The sequence below is a fragment of the Desmodus rotundus genome, chromosome 6 (genome assembly GCF_022682495.2).
Source record: "Desmodus rotundus isolate HL8 chromosome 6, HLdesRot8A.1, whole genome shotgun sequence".
In the NCBI taxonomy this organism is placed as follows: Eukaryota; Metazoa; Chordata; class Mammalia; order Chiroptera; family Phyllostomidae; genus Desmodus; species Desmodus rotundus.
Window position 1 is genome coordinate 26748362 of NC_071392.1, and position 26214 is coordinate 26774575.

General features: G+C 39.4%; 1 protein-coding gene across 2 annotated transcripts in view; it reads left to right on the plus strand.

The window, feature by feature from the left end:
* COL28A1 (collagen type XXVIII alpha 1 chain) overlaps nt 1–26214 on the plus strand; it is a 151515-nt gene that overhangs the window by 39220 nt on the left and 86081 nt on the right. For both annotated transcript variants that reach the window (XM_024577166.4, XM_053926548.2), the window contains exons 12-17: nt 8401–8469; nt 9540–9608; nt 15143–15211; nt 17645–17713; nt 20689–20757; nt 25243–25311. In XM_024577166.4, the coding sequence (XP_024432934.2) occupies nt 8401–8469; nt 9540–9608; nt 15143–15211; nt 17645–17713; nt 20689–20757; nt 25243–25311 (414 nt within the window). The remainder of the gene's footprint in view (nt 1–8400; nt 8470–9539; nt 9609–15142; nt 15212–17644; nt 17714–20688; nt 20758–25242; nt 25312–26214) is intronic.

Consider the following 26214-nt stretch of genomic DNA (forward strand, 5'->3'; position numbering starts at 1 on the left):
AGTTATTAACAACCACACCGAAAACCAAAACAAAAGAAAACTAAGCAAACAACTAGAACAGAAACAGAACCACAGAAATGGAGATCACATGGAGGGTTATCAATAGGGGAGTGGGAGGGGGAGAGAGGGGGGAAAGGTACAGAGAATAAGTAGCATAAATGGTAGGTAGAAAATAGACAGGGGGAGGGTAAGAATAGTATAGGAAATGTAGAGGCCAGAGAACTTGTATGTATGACCCATGGACATGAACTATAGGGGGGGAATGTAGGAGGGAGGGGGGACAGGATGGAGTGGAGTGAAGGGGGGGAAATGGGACAACTGTAATAGCATAATCAATAAATATATTTAAAAAAAAACACCTAACAATTTCCTGACATTATGATGTTGCTTTCAATCTTTAAAAAAAATCATGATTTGCAATGGAATATAAATCCTTATAACTCAATGGGAAGTAAATTAGCTGAAACATACATGATGTCAGCAATTCCTGATACAGAATAATTAATCAAACAGAAAACTTTCTTTTTAAGTCCATAGGTCTCCTAACTGAATGACTATATTTTTGGCCTCATAGAGAGTATTTGAAGTACAGGATACTGGAACACATCAGCTTTACCAGCTGTCCAAAACCAATAATGGGCCTTCTGGTTCAGGCTAACAACTTTGAACAAGGTTGTGATAGCTCAGCGAATAGCACTGTAATGGGAAGTATCTTTTACAATTTTAATTACAAATATCTGTTTAATGAAGAACCAGAACCAAGCTGCCAAACCATGTGAATATTTTTCCTTTGGAGATGTCAGTCTAAATGCTATTTCTGCCCTGAGCCTATAATTAAAGGGAAAGGGGCATTAGTAATCCAGCGATTCTGGTTGCAGAAAGGGCTTTGACCTACATGCACACCTGCCCACCAGGACTCTAAATTAGCTTATTAACTCACTTGGCATGAGACAACTGAAAGTGACAATTCGAAGCGTCTGCCAGAACATGCGGGATGTCAGCCAATGGCTTCAAGTTAGATGATGTTCATTCCCGAATCTCTGACGCAGGTGGTTCTGGGCAGATGGTGTACGCCCTGTGTGAATGTGTGTGCAGGTGTGTATGTAGAGACCGCTAAGGTGAAAACTCTGACAGATTGAGAAACCAAAATGCTGCTGATATTTCCCACCAAGGCACCGAGTCTAACCCACATGCCCAGTCAAGCTGGCACTAATGTGGAATAGAATCGGTTACTGCAATGTCTTTGGAGAGAACTCAGAAGTCTTAGAAAAATAGTTAAATCTGTGTTCTTACTTAATTCAAGCTGCAATAGCAACACTGCAACAGGGAAAATCAAGTTTATTCCATGGATAAGGTAAAATATAATTAACGTCACATTTTAACCATTTGTAAGTGTATGATTCAGTAGTAGTGAATACATTCACAATGTTGTATAACCATCACCACTGTCCATACTCAAAACTTTCTCATCACCCCAAAATAAACATTGCGCCCTTTCAACAGTAACTCTCCTCATTTTCCCCGGCCCCCGTCTCCAAGGTAAGTTTAAGAAACACATCACACTGTCATATGAACCCATCTTCTCTCCTAAATCAATGTTTGGTTCTCAGATCTATGGACAGGGTTCACCCTGAATATGTTCCAGCAACTTACTCTGTGCAGGAGGAGTCCAACAGTGGCCACCAGTGTGATTCTTAAAAGCTCACTTGATGGGGTGCTGACTGGTGCCCCTTTTTAGGGAAATAACACACTATGCCTTAGACTTTATTACATGGGATGAAGTATGACTTTCCAGTTAGACTGAACCATGTGAATTGCCATTTTTGTAGGTCAGACTTGGTTGGATGTTGTCAACTGTATGTGGTTTAACCTTAGTGGAGTTAAGAGTTACTAAAATCTGGTATAGTAGTATAGTTTTAATTACATTATTCTCCAATTCTTTGTTACTTTGAAGTTTTTTCTTCTTTGGAAGGGGCAAGTAGGTGGAGTATATGAACTCTGGTCTTTTCTCTTCCCCAAGTAGAGGTATTCAAACAAGCCTGCAATTGGAGATTTTAACATGATGGTGGTTCCAAACTCAGGAATGGGTTTACATATGTAAAATTACATTGTGTGATCATAGTACTACCAGTTGTAATTTATGTTACCTTTACCCCGTTACCACTAATTCAGTGACAACACTGATGCTGGGGAAAATGACATGTGAGTCAGCTTGTGTAAAGTGTATTTCCTCTCAGCTTACATTGTGTTTCAGGATTCTTGGTTTTCATATGATGGATCTTCAGCTATGGGTAGATTTAAACTATCTGACTTTTGTGTTTTTCATCCTATAATAAAGACATGAATTTAGTCTACAATGAGATGATTTTGAAAAGTCCCATGGGGCAGTTTGCAGGGTAGCTAGAGCACAATCTCTAAAAGCAGACTGGTAGGATTCAAACCTAGCCTACTATTACATTAGCTCTGTAACTTGGGCCAGTCACTTCCTTCCCATGCCTCATTTGCTCATCCATGTAATGGGTTAATATTAGTGTCTACCTCTTAACATTGTTTTGAGGATTATATGAGCTAATATATGTGAAGCACTCAGAATAGCACTTGTTACATATTAAGTGCCATATATGTTGACAATAATTATTAAGTAGTTAAGTACCTTGACAACCCCTCCTTTTATTAAAATTTATTATGTAGAATAAGTCTAGCTGGATATATTTTGTAAAAATACACCTCTTATTACATAACACTTCCTGTCAAACAAGAGAAATTAGGGACTAAAAATTGAGCTTGATTTAGTAAGAATTTGATAAGTATTAGTTTCCTGTCCCCTTTTACCTTCTTTCCAAAAAAGGCGGGGGGGCCTTTCTTGACTTTTCCCCAGGAATACGTCTATACTCATCCCTGCCCTGAGTTTTAGCTGAGCATGTATCTCGGCTATACCCGAACCATTTTGCAATTGCAAAACACTCGTCCATCCTTTTCTTCCATTTGGGAAGAGAATATTTGTCACGAGACAAAATATTTAAGCTGGTGCTACACATTGAGTGGGAAATAACAAAAAATAGTTGCTAAAACATCTTTTTAATGTTAAGAAAATCTCACGGTCTGATTAAATTGTTCACAATTTTATTACTCAAGAAATGGTAGAGTTCTATCCTCAAAAATTTCCAAGAGTCTTGGACAACCCTTCATTATTTATTATCTTAGGGAAAGGAAGGACGTTGGCTTTGGTTAGAGCCAGAGCCAGGAAATAGGAGTGTTGGGTTTCTCTGGCTGGATTTTCCACATGGTGTAACCTTAGGCCATCTATTAGAATTTCATTACTCCTTCAGTTGAAAAAAGAAAAACCGCAAAGATTAATTGTACCTGGGTAAGTTTGCAAGAGTAACTACATAATTGGTACTTGCTATCACTATGTAATTTATATACAGTTGCTCTTGACTGAAAACCTGAAGAAACCAGGGGGAACTCCAGGGGAGCATTTCTAGACTCCCAACTTCCCCAGCCTAGAAAGGCGTCCTGTTTTGTTCACCGCCAGCAGCCAGCACAGCACCTGCTCCCTTGTGCTGCTCAGTAAATGCTGCATGGATAGTTGAGTGGATGATATCAATTAGCTGAGCACTGACAATGCAAAACTGAGCAAAATCACATGACATCCTCCCCACAGTCTAGGGGGAACCATATTAACTAAATGCAAAGTTGCAATTATAAAGACTGCTCAGAAAAAGAGGAAAATGATGCTATCGGTGCCTCTGAAATAGGGATTTCACCTGGTCGGAGAAGCCCTCCCTGAAGCCATATTCCTTAAAATAAGATCTGAAGGATGAGGCAGGATTGACTAGGAAAATAGGGAAGCAAAAACATCCCAGATACATAAAATAGTATGGGTGGCTCAGTTGGTTGGAATGTTGTCCCATGCACCAAGAGGTTGCGGGTTTGATTCCCATTCAGGGCACATATCTAGGTTGTGGGTTTGATTACTAGTTGGGACACATATGGGAGGCATCTGATTGATATTTCTCTCACATCGATATTTCTTTCTCTCCCCATCCCTCTCCCTCCCTCTCTTCTAAAATCAATAAACATAACTTCAGGTGAGGGTTTTAAAAAATAGCATGTGCAAAGATCCTGTGGCAGAAGGGAACATGACAAGGGACTGAACAAAGGTCAATGCTGCTAGGGTGGTGTGTGAAGAAGCAACGAATAACAGAGGGGGCTGGAAAGGCCACAGGACCATGCTGTGCAGGAGCTTGCCAGCCTTCTAAGGAGCTCTGTCTTCATCCTGAGAGCTAAGGGAAAGGCTTTGAAATTAAAATTAAAATAGAAAAGATTGTTGTGGCAGCAATGAGGGGAATGAATTGGAGTGTGCTAGAATGGATACATGTAGAGTCCTACGGAAGCTGTTGTAGTCTGAGCAAAAGCTGCTGTTCTTTTGGGGTAGGCTGTAGAGACATGGTAGAGAATCAAGGTGGTCGATGGATTTGAGAGAGATTTAGGAGGTGTATTGATAGGCGCTGGTGATGCATTGCATATGGCAGATAAGGGTGTGAGAGTTGTCAAGAGTGACTCCTAGGTTCTGGTTTGACCCATGGAAGGGTTGGGGTGCCCTTTCCTGAGAGAGAATGCTGCAGGATGACCACATCTGCAAGTGGAAGATCATGAGTTTGTCTTTGGGAATTAGGAGTTTCCTTTAAAATTATTTTTCCTGACTTCCTTTATACTGTTTTTGTTAGCTCCCCCTTTTTTTTCTTGGCCACTGCCTTCACCAACTTTCCACAGGACATCTCTGTGCTCTTCCACTCCCACTTCATTTAAACGCTGGTATTCTCCGTGGTTCTGACCTGAGCCTCCGGCCTCTTTAGTCACTCCAAACCTGCGCCGGCAAGTTCAATGGCCATAAATGGCTCCTGAGCACTTGAAATGTGCCTCGTGCAAAGTCAGATGCACCCTAAATGTTAAATACATGTAGGATTTCAAAGATACAGAATTAAAAATAATAAAAATTAAATCATTGGTAAGATTTCTAATTGATTATGTGTTGAAAGGGCAATGTTTTGGATATATTGGATTAGGTAAAATGTATTTTTACTTTCTCAGCATGGCTACTAGAAAATTTAAAGTTACATTTGTGGCTCACTGTGTATTTTCAGTGGACAGAACTGCTCCAGACAGTGACCTGCTGTCTTCCCATTCCTGTCCACCCGAGCCCACAGAACTGCTTATTGTACCCAGAACATTTCAAATCACTTTGTGTCTCAGATGCTTTCCTTTTCCTGAACTTTTGGTCCTTTCCTTTCCTACCACATTAGATGTGATTCCTACTTCTTCATTCAGAGCAAAGATCTTCCCTGCTATATGAAAATGTTCCAATTGCTGCGGGTAGAATTAAACATTTCTGCCTCACAGCCTTACAGTCTCTGTGGATGTCTTTATTCTACCTAACATCTGTGCTTGTATTTTGCTTTACGTTCGTTCGTCTGTCCAGCCAGCTGTAAGTGTCTGTGAAGCGCAGGCGCGGTCTGCTTTGCGTCTGTAATTCTAAGCGGGTACTGGGTGTCAGGTTGGTGCCCAAGGAAAGCCTGATGAGTGACAGTTGAATCTGCACACATTGAACAGCTACCACGTGACTGGTCATGACTTAGACGTTCTGTGACAATATCTTGAACCCTCTCAGCAACCCTGTAAGGTAGATGTAATTATCTTTGTTTTGCATAGGAAGATCTTGCAAAAGCTCAAACTGTTAGTAATTTATAGAGCGAGGATTCGACTACAATGAATGACTCCAAAGCTATGTTTTTTTCCTGTGATTTTACATACGCTGAAAAATAGATTTAAAAAATGGAGATTATATCCCTACATCATAACACAGAAAAAATACCTATTGCCTAAAATTGTTAAAACATTAAATGTATATAAAGTGCCAGGGCAGTGCTTGGAAATAGTTGGTTTAAGTAAACAGCGGCTTTCTTCAATCTTGAGGCCCACAGCATAGAGGTCCTTAATTTCTGAGGAGGACCGAAGCGGTCTGTCTAACTGTGTGGCACCCCTGCTCACACTCGCACACGCCCACACTCGTATGGAGGTCATGAGAAACAGAGCCCTCTGGGGCCACCACTTAGACCCAGCCCGCTTTGCACACCCTCTGATGGTTAGAGAGAATGAAGTAGAGGAATAAGTAACACTGCGGCAGTGTGTGTGTGTGTGTGCATGTGTGTTGGTGAGGGCTGGAGCAAGAATAATAGCAGAAAAGGAATCAAGTCTGGAGTCTTACTAGGGCTATGTCACCTTGGTGAATTCCTAGAAAATCATTCTGAGTGCTGACTCTCTTCTTTCTTTTCTGTCGTACCCAGCTGTGTAGTACTTTACAACCGGGACCACTTTTCTAGCTCCTCAGGAATCTTTGTAGGAAAGGGAAAGGGGAAGTAGGAAAGGCAAATGTTAAATGTTGGCTGACACTGGTCTGCAGGTCCTATGTTGAGATGCTAGGCTCCTGAGAAATTAATTTAAGCACTTGAAATCCCTCTGTAATTTAAGCTTCAGATCCCTGTAATTTCCCCAATATTTAAGAAATATTACGAAATCTCTCAGTAGCTGCTGGTACTTGACCAAAGCTAAATGATTTGGTAAATGACCAAGGTGTTCATTTACTGAATAATGGAAACAGTCACCCACATGCAGTGTAATTGACAAGGAGATTCCAACTTGAGTGGACAGCAAAGACGTAAGGAAATGGTTCTTTGAAGTATAAACCTGGGAAACTGAATATTCTCTAGCACTTAAATCAAACTTTGAGATTAAGAGAACAACTTGCCTTGGCTGGTATGGCTCAGTTGGTTGGAGTATCATCCTATAACCAAAAAGCTGCTGGTTCTATTCTGGGTCAGGGCACATGCCTAGGTTGCAGGTTTGATCCCCGGTCCAGGCACATGTGATCCCCAGTCTGGGCACGTAGGGGAGGCAACCAGTTGATGCTCCTCTCTTGCACCAGTGTTTCTCTCTCTCCCTTCCTGTCTTCCTTCCACTTTCTCTAAAAGCAATGAAAAAATGTCCTCAGGTAAGGATAAAAAAAAAAAAGAAAACAATTTTAAGTTTAGGAAGAAGTTTTAATCTGATATTATATAGAGAGAAATTCCATGGCAAAGAGCACGTAAAAATTAACGGTAATGACCTGGCTGCTGTAGAAGATTTATCTACATAGAAAAATAAGTACAAAATTGAATTTCAAAGGGAAAAAAATGAAGTTGATTTATCTTCCAGATTGACTTGTACTCAAAAGGATGAAGAGAAGGTACTTGTAAATTCAATCCACTCAAATGCCAAAGCATCATAAACTTTCCAATCAACTGATTTTGAGGTGATCTCTCTGGGACTAACAGCTGTGAAATGAATGGGCCTGATGCTCTCATTCAGTTCCATAATGGCCTGAATTCTATGCCCGGCCTGCTACATAGGAGACAGCAGTAACTGAAAATTAACAGACACCTTGACTAATAGTGACTTAATCATGAGCACTCTTTTTGTTGAAGAATGCTTCAAAAAGTATGTTTGAAAGTAGGTAGTCCAGGATGGAATCAGTAGCTTAATACGGTTCTCCAGGAATCAGGCAGGCTCTTTGAAATTTTTTCGGCATCATCCTCATCAACTGTTGGCATTCCTCTGAGAGGTGGGTGCCTCATGACTGTAAGATAGCTGTGTCAGCCTCGAGCAGGAAACAAGAGCCAGAGGCATAAGGCTCCATTTTGCATTAAATAAGCCCCCTACATTTGTCAGAACTCAGCCAAGGACCAACCTAGAGTAACCAGTGGCCAAGGGAAAGGAGACTCTAGACTTGCATTAGACCAATTTTCTATCATTCATTCTACACCCCTTAGGGCAAGGAATAGCTGCCCACGGCCTGAACGGGTCATAATTTTAACAGCAAGGAAGGACAGAGGGTAGAGTATCATCACTGGGTAGAAAATAAAATGTGTCTGCCAGAAATACTTAATGAAGACTTATTGAATGAACAAGTGAGGGCTGCACTGTAACTTTGATGGATCCTAAAAACTTTGTCTTGGTGGGTCCCTTCAACCAAAAACTATGTTAAAAATAGTGTTTTACAACTGAGTTGATATGAAGACAAAATCCAGACTGAATTCATTGTTATATATTAATTTTTATTATGTTTAATTTTAATTCTGATTTAAAAATGCAAATTGAAACACTTTTGTCAGCCCCAAAGACTGTGCCTACAATGCTGAGTGTGGAATTGCGAACTGGGTCTGTGTTCTGTTTCTCACTGGCGTGCACACTCGAGGGCAGTGCTTGGGTACTAGGTTTCTTTGTTGCCCTCAACAAAGAATCTCAGAGCTGCTCAACAAATGATACTGAGTTGAGCTAACATATCACTGTTTCTTCCTCTAGGGTGAGCCAGGTCCTCCTGGTCCTTATGGTCCTCCAGGAGTCCCGGGTATTGGACAGCAAGGTATTAAGGTAAAGATACTTGTCACTTTGCCCAATGATGATTTTTGAATTTATTGTGGGGGCTGGGGAAGCTATGATTTAAACTCTGCTCATCTTACCCTCAAAGATACAAAGAGGCTGCTTGCAGAAGTTAGTTATCGTCTGGATGCTTGGACGCTGCGTGTCCTGGTCAGGGGCAGTTACCACAAGAATAATCAATATAGTTTTTTACTTGATTGGAGTGAAAAATTTGCTTATCTCCAAATACCCACCCTCTTGCCAATGTACAACTGGGTCTGCTGAGTTTTCATGGACTTGAAAGGTTAATATGCAAAGCGTTATTGATTTGTGAAACTCCTCAACACATCAACTATCACCTACGCACATTAAAGAAGCCTACAGGGACAGAAACCAGAAGAACCATGGCACTGAGAAGTAAATGTTGATAGAGAGGTGCACAGGGAGCTAGAAGGGACTGGAACACCAACATCCCAGGTCCCCTGCACATGAAGGATGTAATAGAGCAGAGCGCTTATTTTAAATGAATTTTCTAAGTCATTAGGACAAAAAGACATTGATGTGGGGCTAACGCAGACAACAGTTCAAAACAGTGTGCTTTGGACGTCATCAAGTGTCACCATGGGTGTCAATTACACGGTAGCACGTTGAGACTCCAGGGAAGGTGGAGTCTGTATTGGCAGAGCTGTTGGAGAAGGGCTCTGAGGAGATCAAGTGTGAAACAGAACTGAAAGGAGAGGTGACAGGGAACTGAGTGGGGGTGGTGATGGGCCAGGGACAGCATGAGCATTGTCAGCGTGGTCATCTCAGTGACAAAATGAGTTACTCACAGTCCATCCTGCTAATTACTATACAGTGCCTATTGCATTTAGACCAGAAGGGATGCTGGACATTTTAGGGTGATTTCTTCACTGAAATTTCAAGCCATTTCTCCTCCTCCAGAATTTTTTTTTTATCTTAATGAATGAGAAAAGTTTGGCTGTTTTGCTATTTATTGTTATTGAAATCTTTAGAGTATTTTGTGCTATGTTTCTTCTTTGTTTAAAAGCTCAAACTTTCATTTGATTATTTCTTTCTCTTAGGGAGAGAGAGGCCAGGAAGGAAGAACAGGGGCTCCGGGACCCATTGGTGTTGGTGAGCCAGGCCAGCCAGTAAGTAGCTAGCTATTCTAGATGGAATACGAAGGACATATACAGTACTTACGTGCTCTTTCATCATGTATCTTTTTGGACAACAAAAGACCATAGATATGCAAGAGCCGATGAAAGTCTCATTTTTCATAATACTTGAAATAGGGACACAGACACACAGATGATATGTACAACTGGCTCTCTTACTGCAATCTCTTACAAGACTAATCAGCTTGTTCAAGAAAATGAGTTCTTATGTGTCAAAATTTCCTGGGAGATATGAGATCTGGATTCAGGTCTAATGTCTGTACTTTGTAATTTACTTTCCTGCAGCCCTGAGAAATTCACAACATTGAGGACTTCGGTCATTACCTGATCCATGAGTGTACGCTCAGCCTAGTGTCAATGATGGCAGAGAGGCCATACCTGTGTTATTTGCAGAGGCATGGAAAAGAGAAAACTATTTCTATCAAGAGAGATCTGCAGAGGAAATGAATCAAACATGACTATTCTAGCATAAAAAGCTTCTTAACTTTTCAAGTAATCATTCTCCTAGCAAAGAACAGTAGCTGACTCCCTGGGGTGCAAATGAAAACCTAGTTGGCCTCCCAATTTCGTTTTGCGTTGCATAGGTCCTCATATGTAAATGGAACAGAAACGTGTGCCTCCTGGCTGTACTCTGCGAGTGAAATGGGAGCATATCACTCGAGGGTCAGGCTTTTCCTAAAGCCTGCATGCACTAATTCAAAGCCGAACACATCTTATGAAGGGAAGACATACTAGACTAATTATCTAGAGATCACTGGTCAAGTCTCACTTTCCACTAACTAGACAGTGGCCCTAAAGGGAAGCCGCTGAGAGAGTAGAAATCAGCTTTCTTGCAGACACTGCTGGTTGTTCACTGGAGAGGCTGGAAACTGAGAAGACTGGAGGGACATCAGCTAGAAAGAAAGATACAGGCACATGCAGATTGCCGTGTGCACAGGGAGTACAGCAGAGAATCCGGGGATTTTTTAACAGAAATAAACAAGATCTTTTCACAAGGCACTGAGGAAGTGGGATTGAAAATGAGGTAAATAAATACAGAGGAGAATTTAGTAAGCTTCCACCAGATAGATACATCTTAATATTTTGCTGTGCTAACTTTAGATTTTCTTGAAAAGCCATTAAATATGGATACAGTCAAGTTTACATAATCTCTTCCAGAAAATAGAAAAGACAGCAAAACATTGTTTCCCAACTTATATAGCAAAACAATGACAATACATAGAAAGAAAACTATAGAACAATATCCCTCATGAATCTAGATACAAACATCCTTAACGAAATGTTGGTGAGTAGAATCCAGCAATATATGAAAACAATTATACAGCATGACCAAATGGGGTTCATTCCTGGATGCAAGACTGATTTAATAATTGAAAATTAATTAATATAATACATCATATTAATTGGCTAAAAATTGCATATGAGATAAGAAGAAACAGAAAAGCATTCATGAAACTTAAAGTTCAAAACCCTCATAAACTCTGATAAAAACTATCAGAAACTAGAAATAAAAGAGAACTTCAACTTCTACAAACACGAAGAGGAAAATAAGCAGAAAAACTACAGCTAACATTACCCTCCATGATTAAATGGTAAAGTCAAAAACAAGACAAAGCTTTCTGTTTTCACCCATCTTATTCAGGGTAGTATTAGATGTCCTAGCCAGAACCATGAGGCAAGAAGAGGAAATAAAAGGCATATAAATCGAAAAGAACTAAAGTTGTTCCTATTTACAGATGACATAATGGTATTCATAGAAAATCCCCAGAAATCTATACCAAACCTCCTAGAACTAACAGATGGGTTTAAGTGCATAGGATGTAAGTGGAACATACAAAATAGATTTCGTTTCTATATTCTAGTAACAAATACAGAAACTTCCATCTTTAATTACACTATTACCACTCATTTTGTGCTTGTCTCAGATGACTGATTCATAAAAAATAAATTGATTTTAGACTCTCAGGGTGATCTTTTTATTTTTTGTGCAAGGTTATTCAGCACACTATCAGTAAAAAAATACTCCCTGAAACAGAACTTGTAATTACTTTGAAATTTAAAATAAAGCACATGGCATGTGTGACTATTATAGACAATTTTTATTATTACTTACTTAATATATTTATCTTGCTTGCAATATATATTAAAAACCACTTTATTGATTATCCACACTATTTAGACTATTAAGGAAAGTAATAATATAATGGATAACTACACTTTATCTTGCTTAATGTCTCAAATAAAGCATTTGACTGACCAGACTGTGTTAAGTGATAATTAAGCTCCTTCATTATATTTTTTGATTAGAGGTATTCATTAGACTCTGAGTAAGTATGTCATAGTTGTAACTGATTCTCATGACCTTTGAAAAAGACAGTTTTTTATAGAAGCACTTCTGCCTTTAAAAAATGATCTGTTGGTACTGTCTTCATAAATTAAAAGTATATTGGGTTGGCCTAAAAGTTCATTTATTTTTTTCTATACGATGGCTCTAGTAGTGCTTAGTTGTCTTTAATTTCATTTGAAACAATTTGTCAGATTGTATTGTGACAGCTGTCATATCAGCATGCATTTAAAAAAAATCAAAGTTGGTGAATTTTTGTGTAGCCATTTTAATATTGAAGATGGAAGAAAATAAGCAACATTTTCAACATATCATGTTTTATTATTTCAAGAAAGGTAAAAGCACAACTGAAATGCAAAAAAAAAAAAAAAGATTTGTGCGGTGAACAGAGAAGGTGCTGTGGCTGATTGAATGTGGCTAAGTGGTTTGTGAAATTCTGTGCTGGAGATTTCTCGTTGGATGATGCTCCCCAGTCAGGTAGACCAGTTGAAGTTGAGGGTGATCAAATCAAAACATTGACTGAGAACAATCAATGTTATAGGGAGATAGCTGACAGATTCAAAATATCTAAATCAATAGTTATTGGTGAAAATGAAAAATGTGTCTTTGATTTAATGAAAAAATCTAAGTGGACTGTTTGGCCAACACAATAGTTCATCTAACCCAAGTGCCTGCTTTCTCTGGTTAACAATCTCCTCGATCCTGATTGCTCAACTAGGAAACTTGAGAATATACTGGTGGGGTGGAATATTACTCTGACCGTTTATACTAATTGAACCTTGGCTCTCTATTTTTTAAATGTTCCTAATATTTGGACCACATGGCTCCTAAAAGCCTCCGTTATTTCACTCTCACCTTAGCTGATGTATTCTAGAAATGCCGCGACGGAAGGAAGAAGGTTCAGTGTTTGTTCTGTGTAGCATGCCTCTCTCAATACGTAATATCAGTGATTAACCCTGAGACCAACTTCTTTGTAAAAATGTCCATAAAAAGACATTCGTAGCCACTGCAGGACTCAAGTAAAATAATTTTGATAGCGATAGCAGATACCTTTAATGCTTGTTATGAAAAAGCTTTAAATCTCTCTGACTTAATCCTCACGTTAATACTTAAGTTTGAGGTAGGTACTAGTGTTAGCAACATTGTGATGTGTTTGCTGAGCTTTAAAGAGATTACATTACTTGTTTAAGGCACGCTGATAATAATGTGTAGCAGGCCTGGGACTCGAACCTCAGTCCAAATGATACCAAAATCTGCTTTTAATTATCATGCAAGATTATAAACTCCATGAGACAGAGAGCAGGTCTGTCTGCTCTTCTTGGAACCTAGCACAGAGCTTGCACCTACTAGGCATTTGGTAAATATTTGTTGAATGAATGAAAAAAATGAATAAATTGGAAAATAGATTTCTTGGCCTTTAAAATAAATTGTTATTTTTTATTTGTCATGTCACTGGGGAATAAGATAATTGGCCAGTTTTTTTATTAGAGTGTGCAATGTTAGCTAGATGTTGTCTGTTTTAGTTTGCAATCTAGTTTTCATTCTCGTATTTATTTTCTTCCTAATTAATTGCTCTAGCATTAGAGTAAGCCATCCTGATTATCAATACTTTGATTAAGGACTCGGATTATTTAAAAACAGGTTTTCCTGCCCTGGCAGGGTTGCTCAGTGGGTTGGAGTGTCATCCCATACACCCAAAGGTTGCAGGTTCGATCCCAGGTCAGGGAACATACCTAGGTTGAGGGTTCGATCCCCAGTCTAGGTGTATATGGGAGTCAACCGATCAATGTTTCTTTCTCTCCCTTTCTCTCTCTCTCAAATCAATAAACACATTCTCAGGTGAGGATTAAAAACAAACAAAACCAAAGCACCTAGATTTTCCCATAAACATAGCAATTTAACTTGAATTAAATGTTAGCCTTTTATTTTAATTAAAGTCTTTACTAAATTGGCTATGCACAAATACTAAAGAAGATGTCTTTAAAAATATACCATATTAGGGAAAAGCAAAAAAAAAAAAAGAAAAGAAAAAAAGACACAGTTCTTTTAGGCTTTCTTGTACGCTTTTTTCCTACAAATCCGTGACTGTGCTCAGTCACTGATTAGCATAATGCTCCATCCTGGTTCTGCTTCCAGACTTGAGTAGAAAGCATCCCTTGAATTACCCAGACGACTGCGTATCCAGCCCCGACACCAGTCAGTGCCGGCAGTGTGCTGGCTTTGGAGCTTCTGGGCAGCTCTGCAGCCCTTGTTCTATCACAGGCGCACTTCCCTGGCAAGTGAGCCCTAATTGTCTTTTTAGGTCAATTCAAGGAAAAGCTCCAGTTTGTGCTTTTAAGATTCCTGTTGTTAGTCCCTTTTCTACTTTTTGGCCTGCTGGCCAAGAAGAAAAGGAGGGAAAATTTGCAGCCTTTTAAAATTCCTAGTGTTTAAGTGAATACATTACTGTTGTCTTACTTTTCAAATAGTACATTCCCTGCCAGTCTACTTCAAAGCCGGAGATGGGGTTTTCTTCCCTTATGTGATAAGTTCTCACTTTTCCTAGCGCCTTTCTGAGCAATAGTTACACGGACTTCTTAATTTAAATTAATATTCCTCTTAATGATTCCATCAACATTTCTATTTACACATAAACTTCCAGTACATTCAACTAGTTCTGGAAAGAATTCAAGTTTGAATCCAAATTTGTGAGGATAGAAGTTAAAAACATGTAAATAGAAGCCATGTTTTAAAATGGCTGTGCAGTGATTTCTTCACAAGGCTCCCCTCATAATTAAACCATTAAATTACTCTGTATCCTTCCACAATCCTAGATTTTAGCCTTTCCTTAGGATTTATTTTCTATACCTTATTCTGACGTCTCACGTAATTTCCATTTTCCACTAGCTTGAGGACACCAGAGTAGAACATCACACGCCAACCAAGTGGAACAAGTATTTAATACAATGGGGATATTACTCTTCACACCTCTAGGATTCTACTGACTAGTAGGAAGCTTACCAGAAGGATTCTTACTAACAACTTAAGTAGGTAGGACTTGCCGTGCCCACTTGAACTGAAATATAACCATTTTCTTTCTTCTTTCCTCCTCTCCTCCCTTCCTTTCCCCTCCTCCCATTGTCCTTTTTCTCTCTTCCCTTGTTCTTCCTTTTATCCTACCCAGGGTCCCCGTGGTCCTGAGGGAGCGCCAGGAGAGAGGGGCTTACCGGGAGAAGGATTTCCAGGACCAAAGGTAACAGTGCCTTCTGTACCAGGAAAAAGTGCTTTGTCTTGCATAGTCGTAAGTCACAAAATTTTTAAAATATGTCCAGTTATCAGAAGTCAAGTATTTTCATCACCAACGTCACCCTATTAAATGAAGGAATATGTAAATTTCCCCTCAATGTGAAACCACAGTGAATGTTGTAATCATAAAAACGTAATTGACAGATTTCTACTTTATATAATCATTGCTTATGAAATTAGCAAAACCTCTTCACCTGCGGTCATTAAAGCCACAGTGATAGCATCTTTATGCCCAGTACTTAAGTTTCAGAGTGTAGCTATGACAAAGCTTTACTCACAGATTTGTTTTGTGAACCATAGATAAGAAACCGTCTAGTAAGCCCATTGATAACAGTTTTGGCATTAACATTGGATATGCTAAAAAGGAAAATGTGGTTGTGAAGAGGGAACTGGAATTACCTTATCACTGTAAGGAGCAATTAAGAATGTAATTGTTTCCACTGCTTTCCACACGTAATTCTCAGAGCTCAAGTTCCTCTAGACCAGGGGTTGGCAAACTTTTCCTGTAAAGGACCAGATGGTAAATATTTTAGGCTTGGTGAACCATATGGCTCTGTTGAAGCTGCTTAACTCCACTGTTGTAGCACGAGAGCAGCCATAAACGACCTAGTATAAATGAGCGAGTGTGGCTGTGCTCCCACAAAGCTGTACTCACGAAACACAGGCAGGGAGCCGGATTTGGCCGTGGGGCTACAGTGTGCTAGTCCCTTGTCTAGGCTGTTTTCTCACAATCTACATCGCATTTGCCAGAGGCCACATGGGAAATGATTTTCCAAGATACTTTGGGCAGCATCCATAAAACCTCAAAGCAAGTGAGGATAGATTTTGGAGTCTTTCTTCCTTCCTTTGGAGAGTCGTTCCCCAGCACACACACACACACTGCCCAGAGAAGCGCATGTTCTTTTCTAAGTGACTGAGACCTTCCCCTGCATTCAGTTAGGTCACTGCATTCTGACCTTCTCAGTGCAGCCTCCCACTCTGAGAGTGCCTCTCGTTCTTGGCCTCTTCCATCATGAAATATTCAATGATCTACAAGAACACCGAATCTCGGCTAGAGGAAAACTGATTAGCTAAAACAAACAATTCAGACAAAGTTTTCAGTGACTGCTGGGTTGAATTTTCAGAGAGGCCCCTTTCCACTAGCAAAATAAAATTGTCATAATAAATGAAGATAATATCAATACGTTAGATAAAGGGGACATTATGAATGCCCTTCACTAACCAAAATGTCACTATCCAATACAGAGACTAGCAATTTGGCACTACATATCAGAAGGCTTTATAATTCCTAGTTTCTTGAATTGTTTTTTGCTAATTTCTATTTATGTGTAGTCCAAAAAAACTGGAAATTTTAAATAGCCAGAATTATTTCTCTTTATAATCTGTCTTTTAAAGATAAAGAAATAAATGAGAAGTGGATAGGTGTAACGCTAAGACAGCATGTAGGAGAGCATGTCTTAGTGACAAGTTCAGCTGTCTGATAGAATGATAGATACACCCTGGTTCATAACCACCCGTGACAGTGCATTGCCCTCCAGCTCATCAGAGAAAGAACACCCTGCGTTCACTGCTGTTTTAGGGTCGACCGCACGAATTATGTGCTGGGGAAATGATCAGGAGAACTCATTGTTCAGAATACTTTATGCCCCAACCAGCAGGACCAAACTACTTGGGGCTGCTTTGCAATGATGTAGGACTTAAGGGAATATATCATGAATAGAGAAAGATTCAAAGATATATTTTCCTGTTGCCTAGGTTTCTTGCAAATGTTCTTTGCTTTTACTCTTGGTTCAAATAAATTCATGAAATGAATGCTGTTTTGGATTGCTACGTGGCTTATTTTTCATACATGTGCAGTGTTAGGACTTCCCTGACATTACATGACGATTAGAGTTATTCACAGAGGTCCCGTGATTCGATCCAAAAAGATTTTACATTCTTTTAAAACTAAATTTCAATGAATATTTATAAATGCTGACATAAAACATTTCATAAATAATTCATCCCTAGCGAGCATTAGTTCACATACTAATGTGAGGGACACATTTTCACTGTGTGTTGCAGCACCGTTGGGGAAACGGGGGGGGGGGGCTGATTTGGGTAGATATGCTACGTGATTGATTAGGCCCCCATCTCCAGATATCTCTGGTTATAGTAGGAATACAGCTCTTTTCTAACTTTAGTGATATTGCATATGTGTTCTGCTCGGACAGAGTCCTTCCTATAAGACTAAATTTTTTTTTTTGCAAGTTACAAATCTTGGAGTCCATTAGAATTACCCATTTGCAGTGATCAGTGAACTTGGTTGCTTTGGATGCTTTAACTGTTTTAAAATTCTGATTTTTACTAGTGCACTGATGTCTCTCCCATATACTTTCAGGGTGAAAAAGGTTCTGAAGGACCGATTGGCCCACAAGGATTACAAGGCCTGTCAATCAAAGGGGACAAGGTACTGCAAATAGGGTCTATAATAGAATAGCTGCCAACAAAGTTATTCTTACAATTTTTCATTATGTATGAATATTTCTGAATGGTATACAACCTGACAACTATACCACACAGGGGTCATGGGGTCATCTTAATTCTAAATTAAGTATATGCAAGGTATCTCATTGTATAGGATGAATTATGATCTGGAAATTCCCAAATTGTATATTTATAGTAATGTCTCATTTATTTATTTAAGTCCTGACTCCCAGTTACCCTATCTTCAGCCAAGCAGCTTTGAAGCCAAACATTAGCAAAAGAGACCTCTGCTTAGTAAAGAAAGCAGCTGCTAAAAAACATGACCTGACCTCATTACAGAAGCCTATTTCCACCCTTAGGCGCCCGCTCAAAAATCTTACCTTAAAATGGGGCTAACATAGGTAGGTCATTCAAGAAAACTAGCACTCATGCCCTCCAGCAAGGATCAACAGAAATCCACCCACAGTTGAACAAATTTAGGTTTATCGACTCATTGCAGTGAGAGACCACATCCCCTGAGGAACCTATCACAATGCAGTAAGAAAATGAAATATTTTTTTTTCATAGGATTTGGGCTTATATTAGGTGATTTGGGCATGTATTAGGTGAAGTGGATGCTATAGGGAAGTGAGGGTAATTTTAAGTTTGGGCATTTTAATGAATTTTACCTAGGAGGTGAGAAAAACAGAGCCAGGCTTAGCTGTAATTGGTAAAGAAGTAGCACATACTCATTTTTGCCAGTATAGGAGAACGTCTGATCATTTTTGAGGGGTTTGGACATTGTTTTCTGTTTTCGTCTGCGCTCAGACATGACTCGGGCGAGGTCTTGCTTTTGTCTTGCTTACTTCATCACACAGAATGGCCACGTCTGACACTGGTGTTTTGCAAAATTGTTTATGTTCAACACCATGGCCCACCTTCCACTGCTTTCTTCTTTCTTACTAGCTACTTGTTTTCTTCAAAATAGCTACGAATTACTATACCCAGATTAGAAATAGGGGTAAGACCAGTGATAGTAGCTACTAGAGGCTAAGGCCCTAAATACCAGTGGGAAGGGACAGCTACCGGAGGAGGAAGGGGTATAAAATGTACAAAAGACAGAGACCTCATATCAATATGGAGTCATTTATACATCAGCCTCTAAGCATATCATTATATTAGATATTATCCTAGAATAATGATTGACATTCAAGATTATCTTAGGTATCGTGTTTCAAACTTGAATTACTCATTTGTTTTATTTACTGGTAGCTGTCTTTTCTGGGAATCTGTATTTAAACAGCAGAGATAGTGGTAAATAGTGAGTTATATAAATTTTAGGTGTGATATAATTCTTGGTTGTAACTTCAGCTGCAAAATACTCTGAAAGTATGTAAGATGCTCTTTCTTCCTTTGGAGCAGTGAAAATTGAGTACAACTGAACTTTTTTTTTAATGTGTTCAGTAAATTAACTTTTTAAGGTATTGTTGACATTGCATTTTTTATTTTTACACCTGGAGTTCATGCAAAGAAAACACATCAAAATATTAGGACACTTTCACAGAGTAATTGCAAAGCTTTCATCTGCTGTTCCCTTATTAATTTAATAGTGACTTCCTTTTCCCTTCCCCGTCTTCCTTTTCTATTCTTTTATAAATTAAATTCGCAGACTTTGCTGTCTGTGCTTCAAGTGGTAAGATAAATACATCTATGTTAAGGGCTCTCAAATACATATAATTGGTACAAAAAGGAAGTAGTTTTGATATAGATATTTAAATGTAATTAACAATGCACAAAAGACCTCTCTCATGAGTATATCAGATATTTGCAGAATAGCGGTTATGAGTTGGGTTCTGGAGTCAGAGAGCAGACTTGAATCTTGCCTCCGCCATCTAACACCTGCTGTGTGACTGGGTGTTCCTTAGCCTCATCTGGGAAATAGCCTCATTCAGAGGGTTGTTGTGAGGATTCGATGAAATAAAGCATGGAAGGCGTTTAGCACAGAGCCTGCCACAGGATAAGCAATCAAGTCATGAATCAGAATGATCCAGTCCTGAATTAGGACTTAACTCCATTACATTTTCCTTCCATGATATTTACTAAGACTGGGAACTGATGCAAAGTGAAACATTAAAAAGCATATTTCAGGGCATGTTTTAGTGACAGGTCCAATATACTTTTTAATATTGCATAACGTGTAATCTATTGATGTACTTCTGTTCATAAAAATGTATTTGTTTGGCCCAGGCATTGGCACACTATGAAGCTGACTGCCTGTTTGGGGAAATACAGTGTTATTAGAACACAGGTTTGCCTGCTCACTCGTGTACGGTCGGCGGCTGCTTTCATGCTACCAAAGCTGCAGTCATTAGTTACGAAAGAGACCTTACTATGCCCTCAAGCATACGATATTGGATGACAGACGCAAAGAATGGAGGAATGACATTGTTCTTCTTAGTGATAACATTCATTTTGTTTCCCAAATTTATTTCATGGAAGGGAGAAGTAGGGTTCTTTTAATTTTTTGTATGTAACTTAATTTCTTAATTTTCAAAATGCATCTTTAATAAGATTTGAAGGGAAAAGGTATTTAGAAAATTTAAAACATTTTTCTTCAATTTCTTTCTCAAATCATAATTTCCTGTACCTTATGAATTTTATACTCTTAAATATTTCTGTTATAATCCTAACAGAATGTTTGTGTGCTTATAATAACCATTCAGGAAATTTTGGTTCTTGTGAGAAAAATGACTGATAAATATACACTGGTGCAAATTCTCACCAATTTACATTAAACAGTAAAAACATTATTAACTATTCTGGCAAACTTCTAAAAAGGAATGGAGTTTGCTAACTTTCCATGTTGAATTTTTATATGATGTAAAGATAGATTTTAATCTAGCATAATTCCAGATTAACAAAGTATGAAAGAATAAAGTTTCATTTTATGGTTATATGTTTGACTTATTTTCTATACAGGGGGATTTGGGACCTGTGGGACCCCAAGGACCAATGGGCATCCCTGGCATTGGGAATCAAGGGGAGCAGGTAACCGATGCTTTCGCCCTTTCCCTAAGATACAGAATAACCAGCCCGATCCTGATGTTCAATGAAGGCCAGGCTTGCAAACATCAGTGAGTGTATTTGATAGTCAAACTGCAATGGAATTCACATTCAAAGTGAGTGTAGGTAGGATAAGTTGGTTTCAGGAGATCTGATTTTTTAGAACTTCCAAGACTTAAATAAATTGTGTGTTTCTTGGTGCTGTAACATTTTCTTTTTTTATATACTCACCTGAGGACATGCTTTATTGATTTTAGAGAGAGGAAAAGAAGGGGAGAGAGGGAGAGACAGAAACAGCAACATGAGAGAAACACTGATCGGTTGCCTCTCCTACCTACGCGCCCCAACAGGGGACCTGAACCCACTACCTGGTCATGTGATCTTACCTGGAATCGAACCTGTGACCTTTCTGTTGACAGGTGATGCTCCAGCCAGCTGAGCCACACTGGCCAGGGCTTGGTGCTATAACTTTTAGCATTAAAGCCTAATTAATAGGATAAGAGTTTTAGGATAATATTTTATATTTTTACCATGCCTTTGAAGCAACAGTTTATTTACCGTTTGGTTTGTGTCTTTATTTTTCCCCCTTCACAGCTTTGAGAGTGATTAAATCTCACTTTCTCCCAATGCCAGTAGGCTAGTCCTTCTCACCCCCAGCCATGTACAAACCTAAAAAAGTATTAAATTTAAAACGAAGTCCAGAATCAGAAGTAACTACTTAATTTTAAGGGGCACCACTCCTGAACAGACACAAGCCACAGAGTTTATAAATAACACTTGGCCCCTTTTGGTTAGAAGAAAAATCTCTCAGCTTGTGTCCACATTCATGACTGAAATTGCTTCTCAAACTTGACCTGATTACATCTAAGTGATATGAAGGTAACATAACAGTACTATCTATGGGTGTCGTTGACCACGTGCTTTTTCCTACACTGTTTCATCTAATCAAGTGACCAGTAAATCCCAAATTATTCCGAACACCCTCCTGCACAGAAAATAGCAAATCAGTTTGATTAAAATTTATGATTAAGGTTTGAACTATTCTGTTGCTTAGAGAATGAACAGTATTTCCTTTTCCTAGGATAGTGGGGGGAAGAAAAGCATTAAAGAAAAATGGAATAATTTTTCATTTGGCTTTTGGTTGCCATTAACTTTGAGTTTATTTTTAACCACCTTCTAATTAATTAGTATATTTTTATTGTTGTTAATCTGAGCAACAGCAAAGTTGGAGTTATTTCATTTTCTTTTCCTTGGTGGAGGGCCTAGTGTAATAAATTAGAAGGATTGAGGTGCAAGAGAAGCCGAAATAAATCTGTAAATAAATATTTAGATGATAATTAAGAGCTGGATACTTTGACTGTGTATGGGTTCACTGTGTGACCAGGCATTCTCAAGCTTTGTAGTTTGTTTGCTTACTTTCTGATCCCAGAAGTGGCTTCACAGGACTGTCACATCCTGGGTCTGGTGGTGTTCTTGGTGCTGAGTCACCACTCTAAGGCTGAAACAGGTTCAAAGACACCAATGTGTCCAGATGGCCTGTGCATGCTGGACCTCCCACCTGCAGCTTCCTGTTGCCTCCAGGACTGCTTCTTCCTGGAGGTTGTTTTCCTTCAACTTAAAAACTCCCTCAAACCTCCTTGACTTTTGTTTTCTCATCCCTGTCTGTTCTTTTCCAAGAGAAAAATGCTTTTGAGCTGCACGTGTCCTCATGGAGCTGAGCCCTATCGGATGGGAGCCTGAACGGAATGTACTATTTGTAAACTCCTCTGAACAAGAAAAAAATTTGTTTATCCTTCTAAGACAAATGATCTAAAATCTACTTAAATTTAACCTTAATCCATGCAGTTATTCATTTTTCTTCTTATCCTTAATTTAACATGTTTATCCTTTGAATTCCTGATTTTATTAGGTATTTCTATTTCTCTTGCAGAAATGAATTTTCCCGTTTATCTATTCATGAGGAAACTTTTGTTTCCATTCCAGCAACAAGTATATGATATCCTGCAGATTTTCGTTAAATATTTGGAGACTTGACAACCTCCAATCTTTTCTTTTTTATCCTCACCTAAGGATAAGTTTATTGATTTTAGAGAGAAAGAGGGAGGAAGGGGAGAGAGAGAGACAGAGAGAGACCAGTGTGAGAGAGAAACATCAATTGGTTGCCTTCCATACATGCCTCTACCAGGGACCAAACCTGCAACCTAGGTATGTGCCCTTGACTAGGAATCGAACCTGCAACTTTCGGTGTACGGGAAGATGCTCCAAAGAACTGAACCACCTGGCCAGAGCAACAACCTCAAATATTTTGTAAAATAAAGAAGAATATAAATAACCACATATAAATGCGTAGGCACATATAGGCACATCCCTTTGATTTTTTTGGTTCCTTGTCCTATTGCATGCTACTTGGGTTAGGAAGAATTCCTTCTTATAAAGGTTCAGTGTTTTCAAGCTTGGCTTTCTTAAATTGTTTAGATTGCTTCATCTTTATAAACCAGAGAAAGGGGAGTACTATTTGTAATTTTAAACTGAACAGCAGTGGTATCATCCAGCTGGAGAAGGGGCCTAACATTTGTAGTAATCATATTTCTGTAACCACTCTATGTGCGGGCATGGCTTGTGGGGCCTGAGCAAAATAAAATCTTAGTTTTTTTCTTTTTTCTCTTTTATCCCTTTAAGATATTTTTTTATTGGGGGAAGTTTCTTCTTTGTCCTACCACAAAAAGAAATTATCACCAGGCTATAGACTTTTCTTATCGTTTTTAGTTAATAGAAAGTTCTAGGATCACTCTAAGCTGCAAATCCCAGTTTTAGTTGTACAATAAAAACTCTCTAGTCACCATATAAATCTTCCCTTCCATCTTTGTTCGCCTGGTATGAGCTGTGTAGAGAGCCTGGGTCCATGGGAAGAAACGTGCTTCTCATCCTTCCCAGGCTGAGTCAAGGCTGGGAGGAGCGGAGGGGTACAGAGGTTTTTTGACCCCGACACTGACTCTTGTGGGGTCCTGCACTGGCCCCTGTGTTTGCCCCTCTTACGATATGGGTAAAGCACTCTGTTCCTCCAGCTGTTTCTTCCCATCAGCCTCTGCGTTTCTGGGGGTTTACTCTACACCAGCTCTTCTTGTTGGAGTTCCATTACTCTTCCAGGCCCTCTTGGACAGGCTTCAGAACAGCTCCATGTGTACTGTCTCACACTTCGAGTGCATCTGGTCCACAGGAAAAACTCGTGTGGCCTTTGCACAAACTCTGATGCACGGGTGGGTCCCACCCCAGCCCTTGCTTGGCTATCGCAGTCCAGTTAGCTTCCTCAGGTACAAGTCAGACACTGGCCTCTGTGGTGGAATAGGTGAAGAGATCAAGCAAAACAAAGCAAACAAAACAAAAACTCATAGACACAGACAACAATGTGGTATTGCCAGTGGGCAAGTGGAGGTGGGGCAGGGAGAAGAGGATGAAAGGGGGCAGATGGTGATGGAAGGAAATTCAACTGGGGTGGTGAACACACAATGCGTTATGGAATTGTACACTTGAAATTTATATAATTTTATTAACCAGTGAGTTCAATAAAAGCTCTTAAAAATAAAATTTCATAATTGTTTAAAAAATTAATTTCTTCAAGTCATTTCATTGAAGTTCCCTTTAAAAAATGGGATAAAGAGTGAAGCAACTTAAACCCCTCTCATTTTCTCCAAAGAAAGATTTTCATGGCTCCTTTCTCCAAAGAAGAACCTTATAAATGCTGTCTCCTTTCCCTTTTTATACCTACGACGTGAGTGAGAGGCAAATGTTTGAACATCTATCAGTTTGCTGTCCATGCCTATTGCTTCTAACAGCCTAAGTCAAACGTTCATTTTAGCATCTTGGTATATATCCATCGGCACAGCTAGGGTATAGGTTTGCTTGCGTGTGACTGAGTGAGAAATGGGTTAACAAAGTGAAATGCCATTTCTCTTACTCAGAACTCCAAGCTGCTGTGGCAGCTCTGTTCCTCAGGGCTTCAGGCTTCTTCATTATGGTTTGTCCACCATCCTGAGGGTGATTCTTCCCCCACATAATCCAGGAACAACACCATGTTCTCCCTTCGTCCACTGGAGAACGGGCAGAGGGGAGGAGACGGCATACATCCACCTTACACATGGACCAGAAATCACACACCTCACTTCTGTTCACATTCCAGCAGCCAGAATCCAGTCATATGGCAACACCTGGCTGCCACAGGGACCGGGACATGTGGTCTTTATTCTAGGCAGCCATGTGGGCCGGCTGAAATGTCTCTTTCCCCAGGAGGAGGGGAGGATGCATTTTATGATTCAACTAGAAGCCTCTGCCACCCCGTCCAGCTAATAGAGAGTATTAGTAATTCATTATCATTTTAGAGGACTTGAAGTATCATAATCACTTTAGAAGATTTAAAACTGATCATTCATATTTCTTCCTAATTTCACTAATACTGTTTATTTTATTTTAAAGGGAATCCAAGGTCCTATTGGTCCCCCTGGCCCACAAGGACCCCCAGGACAGGGGTTACCTGGTTCCAAGGTAACGTTCTCAAGGAGAGAGGAGTTTTGTATGTCTATTATCTAACTTCTGTTTTCTGGGCAGTGGCTGGGCATATGGAAGGCAGCAGCTGAAATGAACTTAAAAATCAGAGATCTCTACTTAATGTAAAATATTACTGATGTTCTTAGTGGCTTACAAAATGTAATGTATATTCTTCATGCTCGTAGAAGCTTCTATTAACACAATCTTTATTTGCTGTTTGCTTTATTACTCTTACGTATGAGACCCTGGTCTAGCAACTGCAGCAGCGATAGCAGTAGAGACTACACGCGGATGCATATACCCCTGGGCAGACTCATTCTCATTCTCACCAGTAGGTCCAATCTCTAAAACACTTACTTAAAGACATGGGGTCAGAAATGACCCAACAAATAAACATTTTCTGTAAATTTAGGAATTGAATTACCTCCTAAATTAGGACTATTATTTAGCCCTCGAGGAGAGGTATGGCACCTGTTCTCTCATTAGCTGTCCTTCACGTTGCTTCAGGGAATCACCAATCATTGTTCCATAAATAAAATACTTCTCTGAGAGGTCTCCCTGTCAAGCATACTCCTCCGTGATGCCCATGTGAGAAGCAGCTCAGTGCAACACTGTTACTGTCCTTGAGATTTCTGCTTCGGGGCACATCATCTAACACTCAGGCTATTGTCTCTGGTCACGATGCTGCCCTTGGTCATCAGTCATCTTGGCTTCTCATGTGTCGGGGGCTGATGGGGGCTCTGTAAAATCAATCTGAGTATGTTACATAGCCTGTATTTTAATCCAGACCATTACACATGTACACATTCCAAATATGGTGGGGAAATATATATATAAACTGAGCACACGAAGCTCAGTTTTCTCCTATTTCGTCGATATAAGATAGCTCTTAGGAGGCCA